The sequence below is a fragment of the Amblyraja radiata genome, chromosome 29 (genome assembly GCF_010909765.2).
Source record: "Amblyraja radiata isolate CabotCenter1 chromosome 29, sAmbRad1.1.pri, whole genome shotgun sequence".
NCBI lineage: Eukaryota > Metazoa > Chordata > Chondrichthyes > Rajiformes > Rajidae > Amblyraja > Amblyraja radiata.
In genome coordinates, this window is record NC_045984.1 from 28,745,073 (window position 1) to 28,770,236 (window position 25,164).

At 49.5% G+C, this 25,164-nt stretch overlaps 1 protein-coding gene across 1 annotated transcript; it reads right to left on the reverse strand.

The window, feature by feature from the left end:
- Positions 1-750: 750 nt before the first annotated feature.
- On the reverse strand, positions 751-25,164 carry crlf1 (cytokine receptor like factor 1). The gene is made up of 9 exons (XM_033047060.1): positions 24,715-25,164; positions 15,763-16,041; positions 14,846-14,975; positions 13,203-13,372; positions 11,807-11,964; positions 7,815-7,983; positions 5,460-5,638; positions 2,636-2,672; positions 751-1,989 (listed from the first exon to the last, which is right to left on the reverse strand). The coding sequence occupies exons 1-9, from the start codon at positions 24,773-24,775 to the stop codon at positions 1,973-1,975; spliced, it is 1,200 nt and encodes a 399-aa protein (XP_032902951.1). The 5' UTR covers positions 24,776-25,164; the 3' UTR covers positions 751-1,972.

A 25,164-nucleotide genomic window follows, 5' to 3' on the forward strand; every position in this document is an offset into this window, starting at 1 on the left:
CATCGGGCAAGCTGACAACCTGGCCAGTCCGCCACTGATCATGTCTGATCATCCACAATCAGTATCCCGTTCCTGCCTTCTCCCCATATCCCCTGACTCCGCTATTTTTAAGAGCCCTATCTAGCTATCTCTTGAAAGCATCCAGAGAACTTACCTCTGAGGCAGAGAATTCCACAGACTCACCACTCTCTGTGAGGAAAAAATGGTTCCTCGTCTCCGTTCTAAATGGCTTACTCCTTATTCTTAAACTGTGGCCCCTGGTTCTGGACTCCCCCAACATCGGGAACATGTTTCCTGTCTCTGGCGTGAACCATAACCTTGTGCAGGTGAAAGTTTCAGAGTTCCACCACCCTTTGTGCCGGGGCCCAGTGGTCTGTGTAGCTCGCTGCTCGTGAACCCACTCTGTTGCCACATGACCTCATCTCCACACTGCATGTGAATGCAAAACTGTTAGATAGTCAGGAGCTTGGATAATGCCTCATTTACATCGCTAACCTTATATCTTTCCGCTACAAATTATGTATATAGACACAAAAAGCTGGAGTAACTCAGCGGGTCAGACAGCTTCTCTGGAGAAAATGGAAAGGTTACGTTTCGGGTCTATTCCTGTGACCTTTACCCAGAGATGCTGTCTGACCCGCTGAGTTACTCCAGCATTTTGTATCTATATCTGCGGTTTAAACCAGCATCTGCATTTCCTTCCTACACAGATTATATGCACGATATCCAAACAAATGATCTAAAACTTGATTATTTTAAATGCAGTTTTTTGCTTTATTTGGAAGTAAGATGATTTGAAATGCTCAGCGTCCCTTGTCCAGCCAGTTCCTGCAGAGATAGAGTTCCCTGTACAGAACGTTTCCGAGGAACCACATCTCTTGAATTTATTCGATAGTTTTGCGTGTATTGCTCTGCTGCGGATTACATTATTACACTAACGGCTACGATCTTGCATTGTTTCCTATTTCCTTTAACAAAGTAAAAACACCCAAGTTGTTGACAGGACCATTACTGGCCAAAAATGAACGTTTAGTCATGTAAGAGAAATCAGGGCAGGTCAGTTAAAAACTTTAGTTGAAGAGAGAAATATACCACTTAGGCGACTCTTTAGGCGACTGCCAGGGACTAGTTTTAATGGAATTCACCTACGACACTTGGCGCCAAGCTACGATAACACCTACGTCAACCTATGACAGCTAATTTGTCGCCACTGTCACCGAAAATGTTGAACATTTTATGGCCTGTAGTCGCCTAAAAAATCGTCAAAGTGGGACAGGCCCATAAAGCAGAAGCAGGGTGTCATTGATTAGTACAGGTGTCAGGGGTTATGGGGAGAAGGCAGGAGAATGGGGTTTGGAGGGAGGGATAGACCAGCCGTGATTGAATGGCGGAGGAGACTTGATGGGCCGAATGGCCTAATTCTGCTCCTGTCACTCATGAGCTTATGAGCAGACAGAGGACTGGGATAGATGGACTCACTGGCAGAGCAAACAAGAGGCTGCATGGAGAGCAGCCGAGAGATCTTGGAGAGCTGTAGCACTGAAGGAGATTATAATAGTAAGGAGAGATGAGAATGATTGAGAAAACGTACCTTAATAGAGACATCGAGATACAAATTTACGCATTTCAGAGAATATTGAGAAGCGCGTATAGATCAGAAATCGGAAAAGGATCTCAAACCTTGTGAGACTGAAATAAAAAGCAAATTAAAATTTGAAAACAGGCCACAGACCAATTGAAGAATAATTTTGTCCTGAGGCTTCTAAACTGGAATGTTTGTGCCTAAACGCCAGTCACTTCTCCATCTCCTGTCATTTTATCAAAGAGAGCAGAAACCAGATTTGTCTTGTCAGTAACAGTGTGGGCCAAGGAATTGCCGTGGTAGCTGCCTCCAATGTTTGTGGAGTGACGATTGAGATGCTACGGAAGTCTTTTGTCCTTGCGTCGAGAGGCGGGCGGTGTCTCTCTGGAGTTACCGGGCAGGAGCATCTAGAAATGTGCAAAGATATAACCGTCAGAATGAGATGGCTGGGCAAAGACTCCGTGAGTTAAACTGATAACCAAGGAAACATAATGACATAGACAATAGGCAATAGGTGCAGGAGTAGGCCATTCGGCCCTTCGAGCGGTAATCACATGAGTAGAATTAGGCCATTCGACCCATCGAGTCTACTCCGCCATTCAATCATGGCTGGTCCCTGCCTCCTAATCCCATTTTCCTGCCTTCTCCCCATAACCCATGACACCAGCCAGGCAGTATCAGGTTAGCTCCAGTGACCTGGTTCCACTAAAGGTAGACACAAAATGCTGGAGTAACTCAGCAGGACAGGCAGCATCTCTGAATGGCGTCACCCATTCCTTTTCTCCAGAGATGCTGCCTGTCCGACTGAATTACTCCAGGATTCTGTGTCTATATCTTCGGTGTAAACCAGCACCGGCAGTTCCTTCCCACTCGCCAAGACCGATCTGTTATCTGATCAATCAAGGTGATCACGGAAGGCCGAGAAGGCAGAAACTGATTGGGGATGATCAGCCATGATCACATTGAATGGCGGTGCCGGCTCGAAGGGCCGAATGGCCTCCTCCTGCACCTATTGTCTATTATGTTCACCGTTCTCACCGCGGTCTCACTCACCTTCCTGCGATCCAATAAAAACAGAGACTTCTTGATTCTGTGGGAAACAAAGGAAGTGTCAAAATACTGAAGCCAGAAACCAAAGAGGATTTGGGATGGCGGAGAGTGAGGTTGGTGGTGGAGGAGGTTCGGGGGCGAAGGAGCATGTCAGAGAGGACAGGGATAGGTGAGGGATGATTCAGGGAGGTGTGTGAGAGTGAGATGAAGGGGACATTTTAATTATCCACTTTCCTTGCTGGAGACCACTGCTTAAAGGGAGTCAAACCCCATCCTCCACTAAGTGGCCTGCTTGTTCGCCTGCCCCCCTCACCATGCTCAGTGCACCTTGTTGGGTAACCCTTGCTTTCCCTCTCCCCATCCCAATCCCATCCTAGCCCGATGGTCCTGTTTAAATATGACTGATTGTATGCCGTGTGGCCACCCTCCCCTCAGCTAACAATGGACCGCACTACATTTCCTTATCACCATCTGCTTTGATCTGTCGTTTTCACACCTTACCCTTCCATATCTCTAGACTCCCTCTCCCCCGACTCTCAGCCTGAAGAAGGGCCTTGACCCGAAACATCACCCATTCCTTTTCTCCAGAGAGTCACGCTGAGTTAAAGCCCTGTCCCACGGTACGAGTTCATTCCAAGAGCTCTCCCGAGTTTAAAAAAACAATCAAACTCGTGGTAAGCACGGAGAATGAACGTAGCGGGTACGTCGGAGCAGAAATTTGCTGCCATGTTCCTCCTAGCGCATCAGTGATACCATTTCAACAGTAGCAGTGAAGCACTTTAGGCTTCTTGAGCTGGTGGAGTCGTCCCAGCAACACAAGCCTTAACTCTCCAGTAATCAAAAAGCAAAAAATAAAACTGTAGACGCGGGAATTCTGAAACCATGTTGAAAAATGTCCACGAGAGCCCCGAGTACCGACGAGTGGCCATTACCGTAAATCTCCGAGTTCGAATCAGGGGAAACTCGGGAGAACTCTTGGAATGAACTCGTACCGTGGGACAGGGGTATAACTCTGGCATTTTGCGTCTATGTTATATTACTGGGTTGCAACCTTGGGCTTGTGGGTTTAAGGCCTAAAACAGAGACTTGGGAGCTAGATGCAGGTTGAAACACCCTGTGTCAGCATGCAAGGAACGACGATGCTATCGAACTGTGCCGTGTTTCAGGTGAGCTGTTTAGCTGAGACCTCCATGGGGGAGAGACCCAGGGGTGAAAATCATCCCAGGAAACCACCTTGAAGAAGAGAGGATGGTTCTTCCTGGGGGTCAATATTGATCAGTCAACATCATCACTAGAACAGATAATCTGATCACCCAGTTGCTGCCTTACAGCGCCAGAGACCCGGGTTCGATCCTGACAATGGGTGCTGTCTGAATGGAGTTTGCACGTTCTCCCTGTGACCGCGTGGGTTTTCTCCGGGTGCTCCGGTCCCCTCCCACACTCCAAAGACCTGCAGGTTTGTAGGTTATTTGGCTATGTTAAAAAATATTGTAAATTGTCCCTAGTGTGTGGGATGATGCTACTGGGTTTTCTCCAGGTTTCCTCCCACATTTCAAAGACGTGCCACTTTGTAGGTTAATTGGCATTTGTAAATTATCCCTCGTGTGTAGGATAGGGTACGGGTAATCCTTGGACGGCGCTGATTCGCCGGGCCGAAGGGCCTGATTCCACCCTGTACCTATAAAACTGAAACTAAATCACATTGTGGGACCTTACTGTGCAGAAATGTGCTGCCATGTTCCTCCTAGCGCATCAGTGATACCATTTCAACAGTAGCAGTGAAGCACTTTAGGCTTCTTGAGCTGGTGGAGTCGTCCCAGCAACACAAGCCTTAACTCTCCAGTAATCAAAAAGCAAAAAATAAAACTGTAGACACGGGAATTCTGAAACCGAAACGGAATGCTGCAAATGGTTGTGATGAATAAGGCCATCAACCTAGAATGTCTTCCCTTCTCTAACTCTGCTGCCCGACTTGCTGAGTGATTCCTTCATTGACGAAGGAACGGGTGACGTTTTCGGGTCGAGACCCTTCTTCAGACTGAGAGTCAGGGGACACAGAGATATGGAAGGGTGAGGTGTGAAAACGAGATATCAAAGGGGACAAAGTTCAAGGAAAATGTGGAATAGATTATTGTTAGCTGAGGGGAAGGTGACAACGAGGCAGACATATGATCGACTGGGCTTAAATTCACTGGAATTCAGAAGGATGAGAGGGGTTCTTATAGAAACATGTAAAATTCTTAAAGGGCCTGTCTTACTTGGTGATTTTTTTCGGCGACTGCCAGCATCGTTGACTGACGTATCCAGTGTTTCCTCAAGTGTCGCAACAATTGTTGCCGCTGGATTTTGAAATGTTCAAAATCTTTCGGCGACCCTGATACGTCAGCCAATGACGCCGGCAGTCACCGAAAAAAATCACCAAGTGAGACGGGCCCTTAAGGGATTGGACAGGCTAGATGCAGGAAGAATGTTCCCGTTGTTGGGGGAGTCCAGAACCAGGGGTCACAGTTTGAGAATAAGGGATAGACCATTTAGGACTGAGATGAGGAAAAACTTTTTCACCCAGAGATTGTGAATCTGTGGAATTCTCTGCCACAGAAGGCAGTGGAGGCCAATTCACTGGATGTTTTCATAGAGAGTTAGATATAGCTCTTAGGGCTAACGGAACCAAGGGATACGGGGAGAAAGCAGGAACGGGGTACTGATTTTGATTGATCAGCCATGATCATATTGAATGGCGGTGCTGGCCCCGAGGGGTCGAATGGTCTACTCCTTACACCTATTTTCTAAATGACTTCTATGTTCCATATGACAACGAAACGCTTACCTGGTTACGTGTCTTGTGCGACTTCTGCAGCCACACTCGCCACTGGTCGTAGAGTTTGATGTTCAGAGCTGTACATCCGTAGGCATGCTTCTTCACCCAGCCGAAGAACTGCTTCAACTCCCGTCTCAGGTTCGAGCCACTCTCCCCACTCTTCTGGTAGCAAGTGTTGCTGGAACGTTCTGTCGTACAACACATTGGGGAACTGCATTATTTACCCAACGCCAAGAGTCAAATCAAGAGAGTTTTTTTTGTCATGTGTCCCAGATAGGACAATGAAATTCTTGCTTGCTTCAGCACAACAGAATATGTAAACATAATACAGAACAGGAGATAAAAGTTCAGTGTGTGCATAGACCAGATATATATATACACAATAAATAAACAGATAAAGTGCCTTATAATAATAGGCTGTTATAGTTCAGAGTTTGTTTGATAGCGAGTTTAATAGACTGTGGGGAAGTAGCTGTTCCTGAACCTGGATGTTCCAGATTTCAAGCTCCTGTACCTTCTTCCCGATGGCAACAGTGAGATGGGTCACAAGTCAACGTCAGTTCCTCATCATAAACTCCGACACCTCAGTGTCCCCTTAGACACACTGTGTAGAAAGGAACTGCAGATTCGGATTTATACCGAAGAAAGACACAAAGTGCTAGAGTAACTCAGCGGGTCAGACAACGTCTCTGGAGTGGAAGGATGGGCGATGTTTCAGGTCACAACCCTTCTTCGGACTCAAATGTCACCCATCCCTTTTCTCCAGAGATGCTGCCCGACCCGCTGAGTTATTCCAGCTCTTTGTGTCTATCCCCTTACACACTTTTTTTGGTCCTGTTAGTTACCGGATAAAATGTCCTTTCCCTTATTCAATCAAGCATTATTCGGGCAGGGAAGGCAGATTGGAGTGAATCTCTGTCCCATCTACAACCCCAGAGGAGGACATTATGAGTTACTTTAGACATAGAGCGTGGAAAATTTAGAAGATTGAGGGGGGATCTTATAGAAACTTACAAAATTCTTAAGGGTTTGGACAGGCTAGATGCAGGAAGATTGTTCCCGATGTTGGGGAAGTCCAGAACAAGGGGTCACAGTTTGAGGATAAGGGGGAAGCCTTTTAGGACCGAGATGAGAATTTTCTTTTTCCCCACACAGAGTGGTGAATCTGTGGAATTCTCTGCTACAGAGGGTGGTTGAGGCCAGTTCATTGGCTATATTTAAGAGGGAGTTAGATGTGGCCCTTGTGGCTAAAGGGATCAGGGGGTATGGAGAGAAGGTAGGTACAGGATACTGAGTTGGATGATCAGCCATGATCACATTGAATGGCGGTGCAGGCTCCAAGGGCCGAATGGCCTACTCCTGCACCTATGTTTCTATGAAACAGGCCCCTAATGCCCACCACGTCCCCGCCGACCAGCAATCACCCCTGGTTTCTATGAAACAGACCCCGTACACTAGCTCTATCCTACACACAGTAGGGACAATTCACAATCCTTACCAAAGCCAATTAACCTGCAAGCCCGCACGTCTTTGGAGTGTGGGAGGAAACCGAAGCACCCGGAGAAAACCCACGTGGTCCCAAGGAGAACGGACAAACTCCATACAGACAGCACCTGTGGTAAGGATCGTTCCAAGGTTGCAGACGCTGTTAGACAGCAGCTCTACCACCGTGTCACTGTGCTGCCCGATATTTACAGAGTGACATTTTCTTTACCCGATTCAATCAAGCATTCTTAGGGTAGGGATGTCACAGATTAGAGTCGTATCAACAGTCCCAGGACAGGACATTATGGGTTAGGTAAGAGTAATGCCTTCTCTAGACTGGCCCATCAAACAACCCAAGAGAGGTCAGGGTAGGACTATTGCTACCCCACTGCTGCCCGTTTCAACAGCCCACTCTCAAAACCAAAGTTGAGATATGTTTGTCTATTTGCCCGATGTAATTGAGGTCCTTCTGTGCTGTGAGTTTGGGTTTTATTTAGAGAAATAGATGTGAAAGTGGCTTGGCATATAACCACACTAGGCAGGTGGCACAGTGGCGCAGCGGTAGAATTGCTGCCGTACAGCGAAGGAGACCCGTGTTCGATCCTGACCACCGTTGCTGTATGTATGGAGTTTGTACGTTCTCCTTGTGACCGCGTGGGTTTCCTCTGGGTGCTCCGGTTTCCTCCCACACTCCAAAGACGTGCAGGTTTATAGGCCAATTGACTTCTGTAAATTATAAAACTATCACCAGCATGTAGGATAGTGTTAGTGGACGTGGGGGGGGGGGGTGATCGCTGGCCGACGCGGACTCGGTGGGCCAAAGGGCCTGGTTCCTCCCCCGGGGCTGTTTCTCTGGAGTCTAGATATGGAGATACTCACCATTCCGGGGAGTGGAGGCAGCAGTAGGAATACTCCACTCACTCCAAATCCCCGCCTTCCTCGAGCCGTAAATGCCGACTGGATTACACCGCACCTGCACAAAGTAAACGGTGCCCGGTCTAAGCCCCGCCAATCGGCACAGCGTCTGGTTTCCAATATCATCCACGACCTACAATGAGAAAGCAGGGAAGGGAGGATTACATTACCAAGCTGATTTACACAAACTAAGCTTGCAAGAAACTAATGTGGTGATTAAGATGATCAAAGGAGTTTGCGGAGTCGAGCGAGAGAGAGAGAATCTATTTTCTCTAGTATTGCCTGGGAGGTCAGAACAAAGTGAGGGAAAATGGAATCCGGGCCTTTCAGAGATACTGTCAGGAATTATTCCCTTGGGCAGTGGAAAGCTGGGACTCTCCACGAAAAGATGATTACTGATGGAAAATCAGGAAACTCTGATCAGATGTGAAGGATATTCATGTCTTCCAGCTTCAGACGATTGCTAAAATAAAACAATTCCTCCGGTGTGATGACCTCGAAAAGATCATCCACACATTTATCTCCTCCTGCCTCGATTACTGCAACTCCCTTTACACAGGCATCAGCCAATCTTCCCTGTCCCGCCTGCAACTGGTCCTAAACGCCGCAGCGAGACTCCTGATGGGCACCCGAAAAAGGGACCACATCACCCCCGATCCTGGCCTCTCTCCACTGGCTCCCTGTGCGGTTCCGAATACATTTCAAGATCCTTCTTTATGTCTACAAAGCCCTTAACGGGCTTGCCCCCACCTACATCAGAGGTCTTCTTAACCACCACACCACCTCCAGGTCCCTCAGATCGGCCGACTTGGGGTTACTGAACATCCCGCTGTCTAGGCATAAGCTTAGGGGCGACCGAGCCTTTGCGGTTGCAGCTCCTAGACTGTGGAACAGCATCCCTCTTCCCATCAGAACTGCCCCCCTCACCGACTCTTTTAAATCGCCTCAATTTACCTACTCCAGCAGCTCGTTCCATATACCCACCACCCATTGTGTAAAGAAGTTGCCCCTCAGGTTCCTATTAAATCATTCCTCCCTTCATCTTAAACCTATGTCTTCTGGATCTTGATTCCCCTACTCTGGATAAAAGACTGTGCATTTGCCCGAGCCACTCCTCTCATGATCTAAATTCCTTGTATGGGAATACTTGGCCAATAAACGTATTCATTCATTCATTCACCCACATCAATAAGATCACCCCCTCCATCTTCCTGCGCTCCAAAGAATAAACCCCTAGCCTGCGCAACCTCTCCCTGTAGCTCAGGCCCTCGAGTCCTGGCAACATCCTCGTAAATCGCCTCTGCACCCTTTCCGGCTTGACAACATCTTTCCTATAACAAGGTGACCAAATCTGAACACAATGCTATAAATGTTCCTCCAACGCCTTGTCCGACTGTGACATGACTTCCCGACTTCTGTGCTCAATACTCTGACTGATGAACCTTGACTGGAAGCCATTGATTCCAACTGAGTCACCAAGAAATCCAATGGAAATTTCAAAAAGAAACCACTTTGTCCAGTGATTCAATTATGCTTTCTTGTACTGTGAAATTCTTTGTGTTTTTTGCAGACAATACACACTGTACACAAAAGAGTTGCCACATTTCTGGCACTGACAAAGTACTGACTAGACTGAAGAAGGGTCTCGACCCCAAACGTCACCCATTCCTTCTCTCCAGAGGTGCTACCTGTCCCGCTGAGTTACTCCAGCATTTTGTGTCTGTCCCTAATTGGAGTCATGTTGGTCCCTCTAGGTTCTCTGGGCCCTATTTTAGTTCTCGGCGGCCCTCCCACGGCGGGTACCTCTTAGCTCTTAGTTCTCGTTAGTTGTGATTAGTGCATCCGTCGAGTGGAAGGGATGTTCCACCCTGAAGAGTGTACACCTACTTAAGGAGAGGCTGCTCCCTTCTTCTGAGGGAGGAGAGATCAGAGAGTTACGGCTGAAAGCTTTTGAGAAGAGATGGGGCTAAGAGGATTTGAGTATAAACACTGATGGCCTGCCATAATTCCTGTGTAATCCCACGCGATCTATTGATCTTTCTCCTTGCCCAGGAGTCCCGTCGTCACTCACACTAATACCCGCTCCTCCCTCAATGCTCAAAGCCAACTCTGCCTGATACTCGTATTTCAAGGCATCTGTTCTTTGTGTGCAAGCGTGAGATGTTTCAGACCTCGGCCCACAACTAGCATCACTAATCCTTCCAGACTTCATCTAATATCCCAGCACAAGTACACACACACAGTCGCGCAAATGTAACGAGGACTGCAACAGCTCCCATGCTCCGCTTGGGTAGTTTACAAACTAACGATACGAACGTTGTTTAGTTTAGAGACACAGTGCGGAAACAGGCCCTTCGGCCCACCGGGTCCGTGCACTATCCTACACACACTAGGGACGATGTTTTTACATTTACACCAAGCCAATTAACCTACAAACCCGTTCAAGAAGGAACTGCAGATGCTGGAAGATCGAAGGTACACAAAAATGCTGGAGAAACTCAGCGGGTGCAGCAGCATCTATGGAGCGAAGGAAATAGGCGACGTTTCGGGCCGAAACCCTTCTTCAGACTGCCTACAAACCTGTACGCCTTTGGAGTTTGGGAGGAAACTGAAGATCTCGGAGAAAACCCACGCAGGTCACGGGGAGAACGTACAAACTCCGTACAGACAGCACCCGCAGTCAGGATCAAACCCGGCTCTGCGGTGCTGCAAGTGCTGTAAGGCATTAACTACCGCATGACCTCTCCAATTTTAGCTAACCTCCAAATAACCCCCCACCTACACAAGAAGAAGAATGCACATGTGTATCTATGTTTGGTGAAAACCAGCTTCTGCAGTTCCTTCCTACAGCTCCTCCTGTGTGTCGATAACTGCAGATCATGGAGCTGAAGGACTTCTTTGAAGATAAAGACACATAAAATAATGGATCGACTGGGCGTATATTCACTGGAATTTAGAAGGATGAGAGGGTGGATTCTTAAGGGATTGGACAGGCTAGATGCAGGAAAAATGTTTCCGATGTTTCCGGAGTCCAGAACCAGGGGTCACAGTTTAAAAATAAGGGGTAGGCCATTTAGGACTGAGATGAGGAAAGACTTTTTCACCCAGAGAGTTGTGAGTCTGTGGAATTCTCTGCCACAGAAGGCAGTGGAGGCCAATTCACTAGATGTTTTCAAGAGAGAGTTAGATTTTAAAAATAGGGGATATGGGGAGTCAGGGGATATGGGGAGAAGGCAGGAACGGGGTACTGATTGGGGATGATCAGCCATGATCATATTGAATGGCGGTGCTGGCTCGAAGGGCCGAATGGCCTACTCCTGCATGGCCTATTTTCTACGTTTCTATATAAACCAGCAGCAGTTCCTTCGTTCCTGTGTGTTGATAACTGCAGGTACTGGAGCTGAAGGACTTCTTGGAAGATAAGGGCACCTCAAATCGCCCCGCCCAAGGTAAACGAGGGGGGGGGCCTGGCCAAGCTGGCCATCCGCGAGTCACGGGGCCAGGCGGAAGAGGGCTTTGCCTGGGCCAGATGCTTGCCCCTTTACCCGGGTTGTGTCGGAGAGGGTGGAGTTATTTGTAACATGGTTGTTTGTAATCTAATGTCTGAATAGTTTGGCGATTCTGTAATATGGTTAAGAAGGAACCACAGATGCTGGAAAAATCGAAGGTAGGCAAAAATGCTGGAGAAACTCAGCAGGTGAGGCAGCATCTATGGAGCGAAGGAATAGATGACGTCACCTATTCCTTCTTCGAAGGGTCTCGACCCGAAACGTCGCCTATTCCTTCGCTCCATAGACGCTGCCTCGCCCGCTGAGTTTCTCCAGCATTTTTGTCTACCTGTAATACGGCGGTGGGTGTTGTCACCACGGTTTTTTTGTTTGTTTTTGGTTTTTGTATCATGTTGGTATTTAAATACGTTTTTAAGGGGCAGGGGTGGTGTGAAATATGGCAATCACCTTCCACTCCGTGCTGTCCTCCACGCGGTAACGGATCTGGTATTTGGCCTGAAAGAGAAAGTCTTTCAGAGCAGGCGGGGAGCTCCAACAGACGCTGAGCTGGTCTTCGAGATCTCCCACACGATTCACCTGAACGTCGGAGGGAGCATCCGTGGTGACTGTCAAAAGATAAAGGGACAGGCAGAGACATCAGTGATTTATTTTTTCCGTTTAGCGATACAGGCCCTTCGGCCCACCGGGTCCGCGCTGACCAGCGATCCCAGCCCACTAACACTGTCCTGCAGGCACTAGGGACAATTTACACATACACCAAGCCTTCTTCTTGTGTAGGGCAATAGACAATAGACACAATAGGTGCAGGAGTAGAGGCCATTCGGCCCTTCGAGCCAGCACCGCCATTCAATGTGATCATGGCTGATCATCCCCAATCAATACCCCGTTCCTGCCTTCTCCCCATATCCCCTGACTATTTTTAAGAGCCCTATTTAGCTCTCTCTTGAAAGCATCCAGAGAACCTGCCTCCATTGCCCTCTGAGGCAGAGAATTCCACAGGCTCACAGGCGTGCACAGACTAAAGTTGTAGGACAACTTGTTCTATTTGATCTTGTTTGTTTGTGCACGCCGGGTTGATTGCATTCGTTGAAACAGGGCGGACCACGTGAAGGTTGCAATCTCCCGCCCATACACCAGGCCAATAAACCCACAGACCTGTACGTCTTTGGAGTGTGGGAGGAAACCGAAGATCTCCGAGAAAACCCACGGGGAGAATGTGCAGACAGCACCCGTGGTCGGGATCGAACCCGGGTCTCCGGCGCTGGAAGGCAGCAACTCTACCGCTGCGCCACCGTGCTGCGCACGCTCACACCCACATCCGTGCGTGCTGTGGAGGCTTTTTAGTTTTTAGAGAAACAGCGTGGACACTTTAGTCAGAGGGTGGTGAATCTGTGGAATTCATTGCCGCAGAGGGCTGTGGAAGCCAAGTCATTGGTTATGTTTGGAGTGTGAAGAAGGGTCTCGACCCGAAACCTCACCCATTCCTTCTATCCAGATGGGCTGCCTGACCCGCTGAGTTACTCCAGCATCGTGTCTATATTTGGTGTAAACCGGCATCTGCAGTTCCCTGCTACACCGGTTATTTTTTAAGATGCAGATTGGCAGAATCTTGGGGTACGGGTGTCAGGGGTTATGGGGAGAAGGCGGGAGAAGGGGGTTGAGAGGGAAAGATAGATCAGCCGTGATAGAATGGCGGAAAAGACTTGATGGGCTGACTGGCCTCATTCTACTCCTGGAACTGATGAGCTTATGCCGCGCCACCTCAATTATCATTCATATTTTCATTGAAATTGGGTTGCTGGCAACAGAGGGTTGGGGCATCAATGCCCACAAAGGCACTCACCCACATCCAGAATGTCCAGGGAGATTATGTCAGAAGCTGCCGAGCCCAGTTTGTTAGAAGCCTCGACCCAGATCTCGTATGGAGTGAAGAGAGCCAGGTCCTTGGGGATGTAGCAAGAGTTCGGCCCCGCTGTGCCCATTTCCTGGCATTCATTCTCTTTGCCATACCACCTGGGGGAAGCAATGTTTACTTGCGTTTAACTCAGTTTAGAGACACAGCGCGGAAACAGGCCCTTCAGCCCACCAGGTCTGCACCGACCTATGATACCCCGCACAATAACACTACCCTACACACACACACGCACACACTAGGGACAGTTTTTACACTTACACCAAGCCAATTAACCTACAAACCTGTACGTCTTTGGAGCGCGGGAGGAAACCGGAGATCCCGGAGAAAACCCACGCAGGTCACGGGGAGAACGTGCAAACTCCGTACAGACCGTGGTCGGGATCGAACCCGGGTCTCCGGCGCTGCATTCGCTGTAAGGCAGCAACTCTATCACGGAGCCGACGTGACCGTGATCTTGGATATATTATACTTAGTCCCCTGACCCAACTCATTGATATACTTCATAGAAACATAGAAAATAGGTGCAGGTGTAGGCCATTCGGCCCTTCGAGCCTGCACCACCATTCAATGTGATCATGGCTGATCATCCAACTCAGTATCCTGTACCTGCCTTCTCTCCATACCCCCTGATCCCTCTAGCCACAAGGGCCACATCTAACTCCCTCTTAAATATAGCCAATGAACTGTGGCCTCAACTACCTTCTGTGGCAGAGAATTCCACAGATTCACCACTCTCTGTGTAAAAAATGATTTTCTCATCTCAGTCCTAAAAGATTTCCCATTTATCCTTAAACTGTGACCCCTTGTCCTGGACTTCTGGAGTGTGAGAGGAAACCGAAGATCTCGGAGAAAACCCACGCAGCACCCGTAATCAGGATCGAACCCGGGTCTCTGGTGCTGTGAGTCAGTAGTTCTACCGCTGCGCCACCGTGCTCCCAAGGCGTATTCCCAACATCTTAATTTCCCATACAGTCGAACAATATTAATACTCTTAACTCTAATAGTTGTAGACAAGTGGAAGTGAGTCATAGAGTCACAGCATGGAAACAGGCCCTTCGGCCCAACTTGCCCACAACAATCTACATGCCCCATCTACACTAGTCCCACCTGCCTGCGTTTGGCCCACACCCCTCTAAACCTATCCTATCCATGTACCTGTCTAAATGTTTCTTAAATGTGATAGCACCTACCTCAATTACTTTCTCCTGCAGCTCGTTCCATAAACCCACAGGCCTTTGTGTAATAAAAGTTGCCCTTCAGGTTCCTATTAAATCTTTCCCTCCTTCTCCTTAAACCTACATCCTCTGGTTCTTGAGCCCCCCCACGAGGCCAATTCACTGGATGAATTTAAAAGAGAGTTAGACAGAGCTCTAGGGGCCAGCGGAATCAAGGGATATGGGGAGAAGGCAGGCACGGGTTACTGATAGGGGACGATCAGCCATGATCACAATGAATGGCGGTGCTGGCTCGAGGGGCCAAATGACCTCCTCCTGCACCTATTTTCTATGTTTCTATGTATTGTATCGTAAACAAAACTCAAACTAACAGACTAAAGTCACTAAAGGACTTACCGTAACTTGTACTTCAGCGTGTACTTTGTACGAAGGAAGGTTTCTCCCTGGCCCCCTGGGCTCCATTGACAAGTGAGGTCCTTGGTGTTCTTGGACCAGCAGGTGATGTCGGTGGGTTTCTCTGGGGGAACTATACAAGGAAGAGGTGAAACCAGCCACACACTGAGATGCCGCCCAAATGCATCTTAACTCACTTCCTGTGCCGTAGGGCCATAAGTGATAGGAGCATAATTAGGCCATTCGGCCCATCAAGTCTACTCCCCCATTCAAACATGGCTGATCTATCTCTCCCCCCTTAACTCCATTCTCCTGCCTTCTCCCCATCAACTCTTGCCACCTGTACTAATCAATAATCTATCTATCTCTGCCTTAAAAATATCCACTGACTTGGCCTCCACAGCCTCCCGTGGCAAAGAATTCCACAGTTTCGCCAGCCCCCGACTGAAGAAATTCCTCCTCATCTCCTTCCTAAAAGAACGTCCTTTACTTCTGATACTCTCCCACTGTGGAAGGGAATTCCATAAATTCACAACTCTCTGGGTGAAAACGTATCCCTTGACTCCACTAGCCCCTGGAGCTCTATCTAACTCTCTCTTAAATCCATCCAGTGACTTGGCCTCCACTGCCCTCTGTGGCAGGGAATTCCATAAATTCACAACTCTCTGGGTGATAACGTTTTTTTCTCACCTCAGTCTTAAATGACCTCCCCCCTTTATTCTAAGACTGTGGACCCTGGTTCTGGACTCGCCCAACATTGGGAAAAATTTTCCTGCATTTTTCTAGCTTGTCCAGTCCTTTTATCATTTTATATGTTTCTATAAGATCCCCCCCCTCATCCTTCTAGTGGACTTGATGGGCCGAAGGGCCTGTTGCTGCGCTGTATCTCTAAAGTGTGAAGTTAGTGAGGAATAACTTACGGCCAACATAGAGGCAAGAGCCGGCCAGAATCCTGCCGTCTGACCGGTGACATACAAGGTTGTCGCCAGACTGCTGCTGCGACCCATTCAGCCCAGTGACCGTCACCATCAGTGCTGTGTTGTTGACCACCGTGTAGAGCTCCCAGCGAAGCCTCTGGCCGTTCAGCGTCCAGTAGAGGTCCCGCGAGTCCACGCGGGACTCTGGGCTGACCACGCACATGGCCGTCAACGAGGAACCGATGGTCAGAATTGGATCCTGGGGAACGACCACTCCGAGTGCTGGAATGGGAAGGAGCAGAAACACAGCCCTTAGACACGACAGGCAGGGGCAGCTCAGTGGAATTCTCTCCCGCAGAAGGTAGTTGAGGCCACAGTTCATTGGCTATATTTAAGAGGGAGTTAGATGTGGCCCTTGTGGCTAAAGGGATCAGGGGGTATGGAGAGAAGGCAGGTACAGGATACTGAGTTGGATGATCAGCCATGACCATATTGAATGGCGGTGCAGGCTCGAAGGGCCGAATGGCCTATTCCCGCACCTATTTTCTATGTTTCTATGTTTCTAACTCAGTGGCTCAGGCAGCATCTTTTTAGTTTAGTCTAGTTCAGTCTAGAGATACAGCGCAGAAACAGGCCCTTCGGCCCATCGAGTCCGCGTCGACCAGCGATCCCCTCACATTAACACTATCCTACACACACTCGGGACAATTTACACTTACCAGCAAACCAATTAACCTATAACACCCGAACGGGGCAGCTCCAATAGCCGCGGTCCCCGAGCCAGGTCTACTCTTCCCCCCCCCCCCCCCCCCACCCCTTCCCCCTTCGCCCAGCGCCTTGCTGCGTTGGATTTCAGAGGCTGATCCGCAGCAGAGCAAAGGTGTGCCTGGTTTCCGGAGCATTCCAAGCCGCGCGATGGAAGTCAGGTTGGCACGGACCTGCACTTAGCCCCGAAGAAAACACTAATCAAAAACAACAAGGGCCGTCAGAGCCATCGACAGTCTCCACCAGAGAACAAGGTAGCGCGCAGCCTCGGGGTGGGCTCGGCACTAAATCCTCCTTTCATCACCTTCTTTCTTTGGAGAGTTGTCTAATTTTTTTTCTCTTTTTTCTCACCTAGCCGCATTCTTCTCTCTGCGAGATTTATTCACCTCGCCCCCTCGCTACTTTTATTCCCCGTGGGTTTGTTTTCCTTCTTGCTTGCACCTTTTCGCTCGTCCCTTTCATGAGCGCAGCCTCCCCACTAATCGCACAAAGGGGCCAAAGTAGTTTGAAGATCATCCGAAACTCAGGTTGGCTCAGATCCCAGCTGCGAGGAGCTTGTGTGGGGGGGGGGGGGGGGGGGTGAAACTCTATACGTGTAGTGAATTCCTCAGGACTCCTATTTGTAATTTAAGTTGTAAAAAATATTGAACAAATCATTTTGATGGGGAAAGTACTCCAAAAAATGGCAAGGGCCACACTGGTTCAGGCTTCAGTTCTGCCCTTGTTTTAACAGCCCTAAATGGCCTACCCCTTATTCTTAAACTAGGGGCAGGCCATTTACGTTTAATTTAGTTTAGTTTAGAGGCACAGGGCGGAAACAGGCCCTTCGGCCCACCGGGCCCGCGCCGACCATCGATCCCCGCACATCAACACTACCCTACACCCACTAGGGACAATTTATACATTTTTACCAAGCCAGTTAACCTACAAACCTGTACGTCTTTGGAGTGTGGGAGGAAACCGAAGATCTCGGAGAAAAACCCGCGCAGGTCACGGGGAGAACGTACAAACTCCGTACCGGCAACACCCGCAGTCGGGATCGAACCCGGGTCTCTGGCCCTGCATTCGCTGTAAGGCAGCAACTCTACCGCTGTGCCACCGTGACTGCCCAAAGGCCTGAGATGAGGAAAACATTTTTTTCCACCCAGAGAGTTGTGAATCTGTGGAATTCTCTGCCACAGAAGGCAGTGGAGGCCAATTCACTGGATGTTTTCAAGAGAGAGTTAGATTTGGCTCTTAGGGCGAAGGGAATCAAGGGATATGGGGGGAAAAAGCAGGAACGGGGTACTGATTTTGGATGATCAGCCATGATCACATTGAATCGCAGTGCTGGCTCAAAGGGCCGAATGGCCTACTCCTGCGCCTATTTTCTATGTTTCTATGTTAACCCTTCACACTGGCCCCTATGGGATTCAGTGCAGCCAACTCAGTGAGGTCTCTATGGTGAGAGCTTTCAAGAGAGAGCTAGATAGGGCTCTTAAAAATAGCGGAGTCAGGGAATATGGGGAGAAGGCAGGAGCGGGGTACTGATTGGGGATGATCAGCCATGGTCACATTGAATGGCGGTGCTGGCTCGAAGGGCCAAATGGCCGACTCCTGCACCTATTGTCTATTGTGAGTGTCTTGTCTACTGACGTGCCACTGTCTTTCCAGCATCTACAACACCAGTCAAGAACTGAAACATCACCTATTCCTTTTCTCCACGGATGCTGCCTGACCCGCTGAGTGCCCCACCGGCACTTTGTGTCTACCTTCGGTGTAAACCAGCACCTGCAGTTCTTTCCTACACAAGCCTCGGTCAATGGGCAGAGGGAGGACCTGAGGTGAGGACTCGTCGGATGGCAGGTGTGTGGGGGGAAGGGAGGGAAGGAAGCAAAGATTATAGAGCAGATCTATAATCTTTGGAGGGAGGGAAGGAGGGAGGGAGCCGCTGGAGACGTCGGATGCGAGGATCGAGGGGTCGGTGGGAGGGTGAACCGGGACGCTAACACGGCGGAGGAGAGGGACGAAATGTGCAGGAAGGAACCGCAGATGCTGGCACAAGAGACACAAAAAAATAGAAGAAGGGTCTCGACCTGAAACATCACCCATTCCTTCTCTCCAGAGATGCTGCCTGTCCCGCTGAGTGGCTCCAGCATTTTGTGTCAGTCTTCTAATTGGAGTCATGTTGGTCCCTCTAGGTTGTCTGGGCCCCTCTTTAGTTCTCCAGCTTCTACCTTCGAGAGGAGAGGGACGTCGGTTCGCGGGCCGATCCGGTCGAAGGCGATGGGGGGGGGGGGGGGGGGGGTGGTGGGGTAGGCCCTGCTGGAGCCTGGGCCTCGCCTGGATCGGGGAGCCGCTCCAGTAGACCGAGCGCGCGAGCCGACCGGACTTTGGAAATGGCGCCAAAACATGGCGACGCCCGCAGGTGTACAAAATGCGTCAAGACGTTTCACTGCGTCGTTTCACTGGTGACAACTAAAGCACCGTTGATGCAAGGTAGACAAAAATGCTGGAGAAACTCAGCGGGTGCAGCAGCATCTATGGAGCGAAGGAAATAGGCGACGTTTCGGGAAGGTAATAGGCAATGTTTCGGGCCGAAACCCGGAAGGGTTTCGGGACGAAACGTTGCCTATTTCCTTCGCTCCATAGATGCTGCTGCACCCGCTGAGTTTCTCCAGCATTTTTGTCTACCTTCGATTTTACATAGAAACATAGACAATAGGTGCAGGAGTAGGCCATTCGGCCCTTCGAGCCTGCACCGCCATTCAATATGATCATGGCTGATCATCCAACTCAGTATCCTGTACCTGCCTTCTCTCCATACCCCCTGATCCCTTTAGCCACAAGGGCCACATCTAACTCCCTCTTAAATATAGCCAATGAACTGTGGCCTCAACTACGTTCTGTGGCAGAGAATTCCAGAGATTCACCACTCTCTGTGTGAAATTTTTTTTTCTCATCTCGGTCCTAAAAGATTTCCCCCTTATCCTTAAACAGTGACCCCTTGTTCTGGACTTCCCCAACATCGGGAACAATCTTCCTGCATCTAGCCTGTCCAACCCCTTATGAAGTTTGTAAGTTTCTATAAGAGCTGGAGCATCTTCCAGCATCTGCAGTTCCTTCTTAAACACCGTTGATGCAATCCCCTCTATTCCCCTCCTGGATGAATGGAGTCCAACAAAACACTGGCCCTTCTTTTAGAGAGGAGATTAGGAGGAGTTTCTTTAGCCAGAGGGTGGCGAATCTGGAATTCATGGCCACACAGATGGTTGTGGAGGCCAAGTCTTTGGGGGGCATTTTTGAACCTTGATAGGTCCTTGTGCAAGAAGGAACTGCAGATGCTGGTTTAAACCGAAGATAGACACAGAAAGCTGGAGTAACTCAGCGGGACAGGCAGCTTCTCTGGAGAGAAGGAATGGGTGAGGTTTCGGGTCGAGGCCCTTGTTCAGACATACATAGGTTCTTGATTAGTACGGGTGTCAAAGATCACGGGAAGAAGGCAGGAGAATGGGGTCGAGAGGGAAAGATAGATTAGCCAATGATTGAATGGCGGAGTGGACACAGTGGATCGAATGTCGTAATTCTGCTCCGTCTCATGGACTTATAAACACAAAAGGAACTCAACACCATCCAAGTATAAGCAGGCCATTAATCAACATCGCAAGCAACACCCTAACATTGGGTGATGTACTTCCTCCGTGTGGCGTGCAATACAATACAATACGGTTTATTTGTCACATTGCACATAAGTCTAATAAGTCACATTGCACAGCCTAAAGTTGTAGGACAACTATTTGATCTTCCGTTTGTGCATGTCGAGTTAATTGCATTAGTCGAAACAGGGCGGACCACGTGAAGGTTGCAATCTTCCACCCCGGAGTAGTGTACGTCCCAATGCCATGAAGATTGAGATCTCTAATTTTATGTAAACACCCCGACCCATCCCTATTTTTCCTCCCCCTTTTCCTGTGCCCCACCCGGGTGTGCACTCATCTTTCCCACTATCCCACCCCCCTCCCCCTCCCCTTAAATCCCCTCCTCTAGCTTCACAATGAGCCCATAGCAGAAGGAGGAGACTGGAAGTACCCAGAGCTAATTCTGCCACCACCATCATCTACTGCGACAAGTGACGACTCCCACTGATTGTCGCCGGATGCTCGCGTCCTTTTCGGGACGGACGATGTCAACATTTGGGAAACGGAAGATGGACGGGAGAGAAGAAGCTGCTTCACATTTCACCCCCTCTCCTCAACTTACACCCCATTTGCCTCTTCCACCCATCTGCCGCAGGGGGGGCGCAGCGGTAGAGTTGCTATCCCAACAGCGCCGAGAGACCCGGGTTCGATCCTGACTGCGGGTGCTCTCTGTACGGAGTTAGCACGTTCCCCCCTGTGGCCGCGTGGGTTTTCTCCAGGTGCTCCAGTTCCCTCCCACATTCGAAATACGTGCAGGTTTGTATTTGCACGGGGCTCGCCGGTCAGCGCGGACCCTGTGCTTCCATGCTGTATCCATGCTGTATCAATAAAGTGAACTAAACTAAACTTGCCAGGCTTTGCCCTTTGCCCCCCCCCCCCCCCCCCCCACCCACTTCTTTTCCAGTTTTCAACACCTCCCCCCCCCCCCCCACTACATTCTTTTTGAAGAATGGTTTCGGCCCAAAATGTCGCCTATCCATTTCCTCCAGAGATGCTACCTGAGAGAGCGAGAGAGATGGATGCTTTCAAGAGAGAGCTAGATAGTGCTCTTAAAGACAGCGGAGTCAGGGGATATGCGGAGAAGGCAGGAACGGGGTACTGATTGTGAATGATCAGCCATGATCACATTGGTGAATCTCTGGAATTCTCTGCCACAGAAGGTAGTTGAGGCCACAGTTCGTTGGCTATATTTAAGAGGGAGTTAGATGTGGCCCTTGTGGCTAAAGGGATCAGGGGGTATGGAGAGAAGGCAGGGATGGGATACTGAGTTGGATGATCAGCCATGATCATATTGAATGGCGGTGCAAGCTCGAAGGGCCGAATGGCCTACTCCTGCACCTATTTTCTATGTTTCTGTGAATGGTGGTGCTGGCTCGAAGGGCCGAATGGCCTACTCCTGCGCCTATTGTCTATTGTCTATTGACCCGCTGAGTTCCTCCAGCAGTTTGTGTTTTGATCATGTTTCCAGCATCTGCAGTTCCATGTATCTCCAAGAGTTTATTCTCCCCACCATTGGCAACACCTTGGCTCTGGCAGTGTGTAGCATCTCACCCAGTCTCTGCCAACAACACCGCTCCCAAGCCCAAGCCCTCTCCTTCCGGACACATCCAACGCCACTCCAATGGCTCAACGGTGCCTTATTGTCAAATGTGCAAAGTGCAAACGCACTGTGAAATTATTTTCTTACCAATACACTAATTCTATCTTCCACACTAGTTCAGTTTCATTAAAAAAAAACACAAGTGTATAGGGATAGCATGTATGCACAACTTTTACAGAAGCCAATTAACATACAGACCTGCGTGCCTTGAGGATGTGGGAAGAAACCGGAGCACCTGGAGAAAGCCCACGCGGTCACAGTGAGAACGTACAAACTCTGTACAGACAGCACCCATAGTCAAGATCGAACCCGGGACTGTGGCGCTGTAAGGCAGCAGCTCTACCCGCTGCGCCATTGGATCTGTGTTCTTGTATGCTTGATCAAGCGCCCGTCTAAACGCCTCTTAAACGTCCATCAGAGATTAGTTTAGTTTTAGAGATACAGCGTGGAAACAGGCCCATCGGCCCACCGGGGTTCCGTGCTGACCAGCGATCCCCGCACACTAACACTAAAAATTGTAAAAGGACTGGACAAGCTAGGTGCAGGAAAAATGTTCCCAATGTTGGGCGAGTCAAGAACCAGGGGCCACAGTCTTAGAGTAAAGGGGAGGTCATTTAAGAGTGAGGTGAGAAAAAACTTTTTCACCCAGAGAGTTGTGAAATCCCTGCCACAGAGGTCAGTGGAGGCCAAGTCACTGGATGGATTTAAGAGAGTTAGATAGAGCTCTAGGGGCTAGTGGAGTTAAGGGATATGGGGAGAAGGCAGGCACGGGTTATTGACAGGGGACGATCAGCCATGATCACAGTGAATGGCGGTGCTGACTCGAAGGGCCGAATGGCCTCCTCCTGCACCTATTTTCTATGTCTATGTCACTATCCTACACACACTAGGGACAATTTTTACATTTACACCAAGCCAATTAACCTACAAATCTGTACGTCTTTGGAGCGCGGGAGGAAACTGGAGATCCCGGAGAAAACCCACGCAGGTCACGGGGAGAACGTGCAAACTCCGTACAGACCGTGGTCGGGATCGAACCCGGGTCTCCGGCGCTGCATTCGCTGTAAGGCAGCAACTCTACCACGGAGCTGACGTGACCGTGATCTTGGATATATTATACTTAGTCCCCCGACCCAAATCATTGATATACTTCATAGAAACATAGAAAATAGGTGCAGGAGTAGGCCATTCGGCCCTTCGAGCCTGCACCACCATTCAATATGATCATGGCTGATCATCCAACTCAGTATCCTGTACCTGCCTTCTCTCTCCATACCCCCTGATCCCTTCAGCCACAAGGGCCACAGCTAACCCCCTCTTAAATATAGCCAATGAACTGTGGCCTCAACTACATTCTGTGGCAGAGAATTCGAGAGATTCACCACTCTCTGTGTAAAAAATGATTTTCTCATCTCAGTCCTAAAAGATTTCCCCTTTATCCTTAAACTGTGACCCCTTGTTCTGGACTTCCCCAACATCGGGAACAATCTTCCTGCATCTTGCCTGTCCAACCCCTTAAGAATTTTGTAAGTTTCTATAAGATCCTCCCTCAATCTTTTAAATTCTAGCGAGTACAAACCGAGTCTTATCCAGTCTTTCTTCATATGAAAGTCCTGACATCCCAGGAATCAGTCTGGTGAACCTTCTCTGTACTCCCTCCCTTCAGAACATCCCAATCCCTGCAGCATATCGCTAGTCACAGACCTCCAACACAAAGCCTCCGGTTTGTTACTACCTTCTGTTTTCCGCCCATTAATCAGGCCTCACTCCCTTGTGGAACGTTGGTCGGGATGTTATTTGGGAGGGAATATTAATTCATAATACCATATAGAGAAATAGAGCATGGAAACAGGCTCTTCGGCCCATCGAGTCCTCGCCCATCATCAGCCACCCGTTGTGTTTATGAAGGAACTGCAGATGCTGGAAAATCGAAGGTAGACAAAAATGCTGGAGAAACTCAGCGAGTGCAGCAGCATCTATGGAACGAAGGAATATTTCCCTCGCTCCATAGATGCTGCTGCACCCGCCGAGTTTTTCCAGCATTTTTGTCCATCAACCACCCATTTATACCAATCCTGTATCCTAGGTAGACACACAAAAGCTGGAATAACTCAGCGGGACAGGTAGCATCTCTGGAGAGAAGGAACGGGTAACGTTTCGGGTCGAGACGCTATCCCATCTCCCCCTCTCCCCTCCTCCACATCTCCCCCTCTCTCCTCCTTCCCCTCTCCATCTCCCCCTCTCCCCTCCTCCACATCTCCCCCTCTCCTCCTTCCCCTCTCCATCTCCCCCTCTCCCCTCCTCCACATCTCCCCCCTCTCCTCCTTCCCCTCTCCATCTCCCCCTCTCCCCTCCTCCACATCTCCCCCCTCTCCTCCTTCCCCTCTCCATCTCCCCCTCTCTCCTCCTCCCAATTGCCCCCTCTCCCCTCTCCTCTCCATCTCCCCCTCTCTCCTCCTCCACATCTCCCCCTCTCCCCCTCCTCTCCCCACTTTCTCTTTCTCTCTCACGCACTCACACGCGCATTTGATCTCGTTTTCACACCTCACCCTTCCATATCTCTGTCCCTCCCCCCCCCGCCCCCCCGGGACTCTGAAGAAGGGTCTCGACCCGAAACGTCGCCCATTCCCTCTCTCTCCAGAGATGCTGCCCGAGTTACTCCAGCACTTTGTGTCTGTCTTCGCTGTAAACCAGCATCTGCAGTTCCTTGCGACAGATACATACCAGCGCATGTACGAGCGTGCATACATACATACATACCTACATACATACATACATACAACACGAGAGACTAGATTATTCCTACTCGCTCCCAACGACTCCAGTTTGGACGTTTTTTAACTCCTCGATCGAGTTAATTTCTGATTAACCAAAGCTACAAACTTGCGTCGCTTTTCAAGAAGCGCTACTCACGCGTGGAGGACAGGACCAGCTTCGACAGGCAGCACCACAGGAGAAAATGGAAAGGCAACATGTTTCTTCGAAGTCCGGTTAAAAAAGATGATCCACCTCAGAGGGCGAGAGAGAGAGAGTGTGTGCGGTTTTTTAAAAAAAAGTTTCTCTAAGTTTTTGAAAAGTTGAAACTTCCCCAGAGCGAGTTGTTGAACGAGGTACTAAGAGAATCTCAATAGGGCTCCTCAACGCTTGGCTTCTACCCTCCCAACTGGGATGCAGCAGATTAATGATTCAAAGTGCCCCACCCTGCAAATCCCCTCCCGTTCCTCCGTCTACCCTTCCTCAATCAAGCTCAGCCCCCTTCTGCACAAGTATGCCTCTTGTGTCAAAGTGAATAATCCTTCCTGTAATAAGCCGGGGTGCCTGTTATTCCTGTCAGAGCATGAGCTTGTCTGAGCCGGTCCCTCA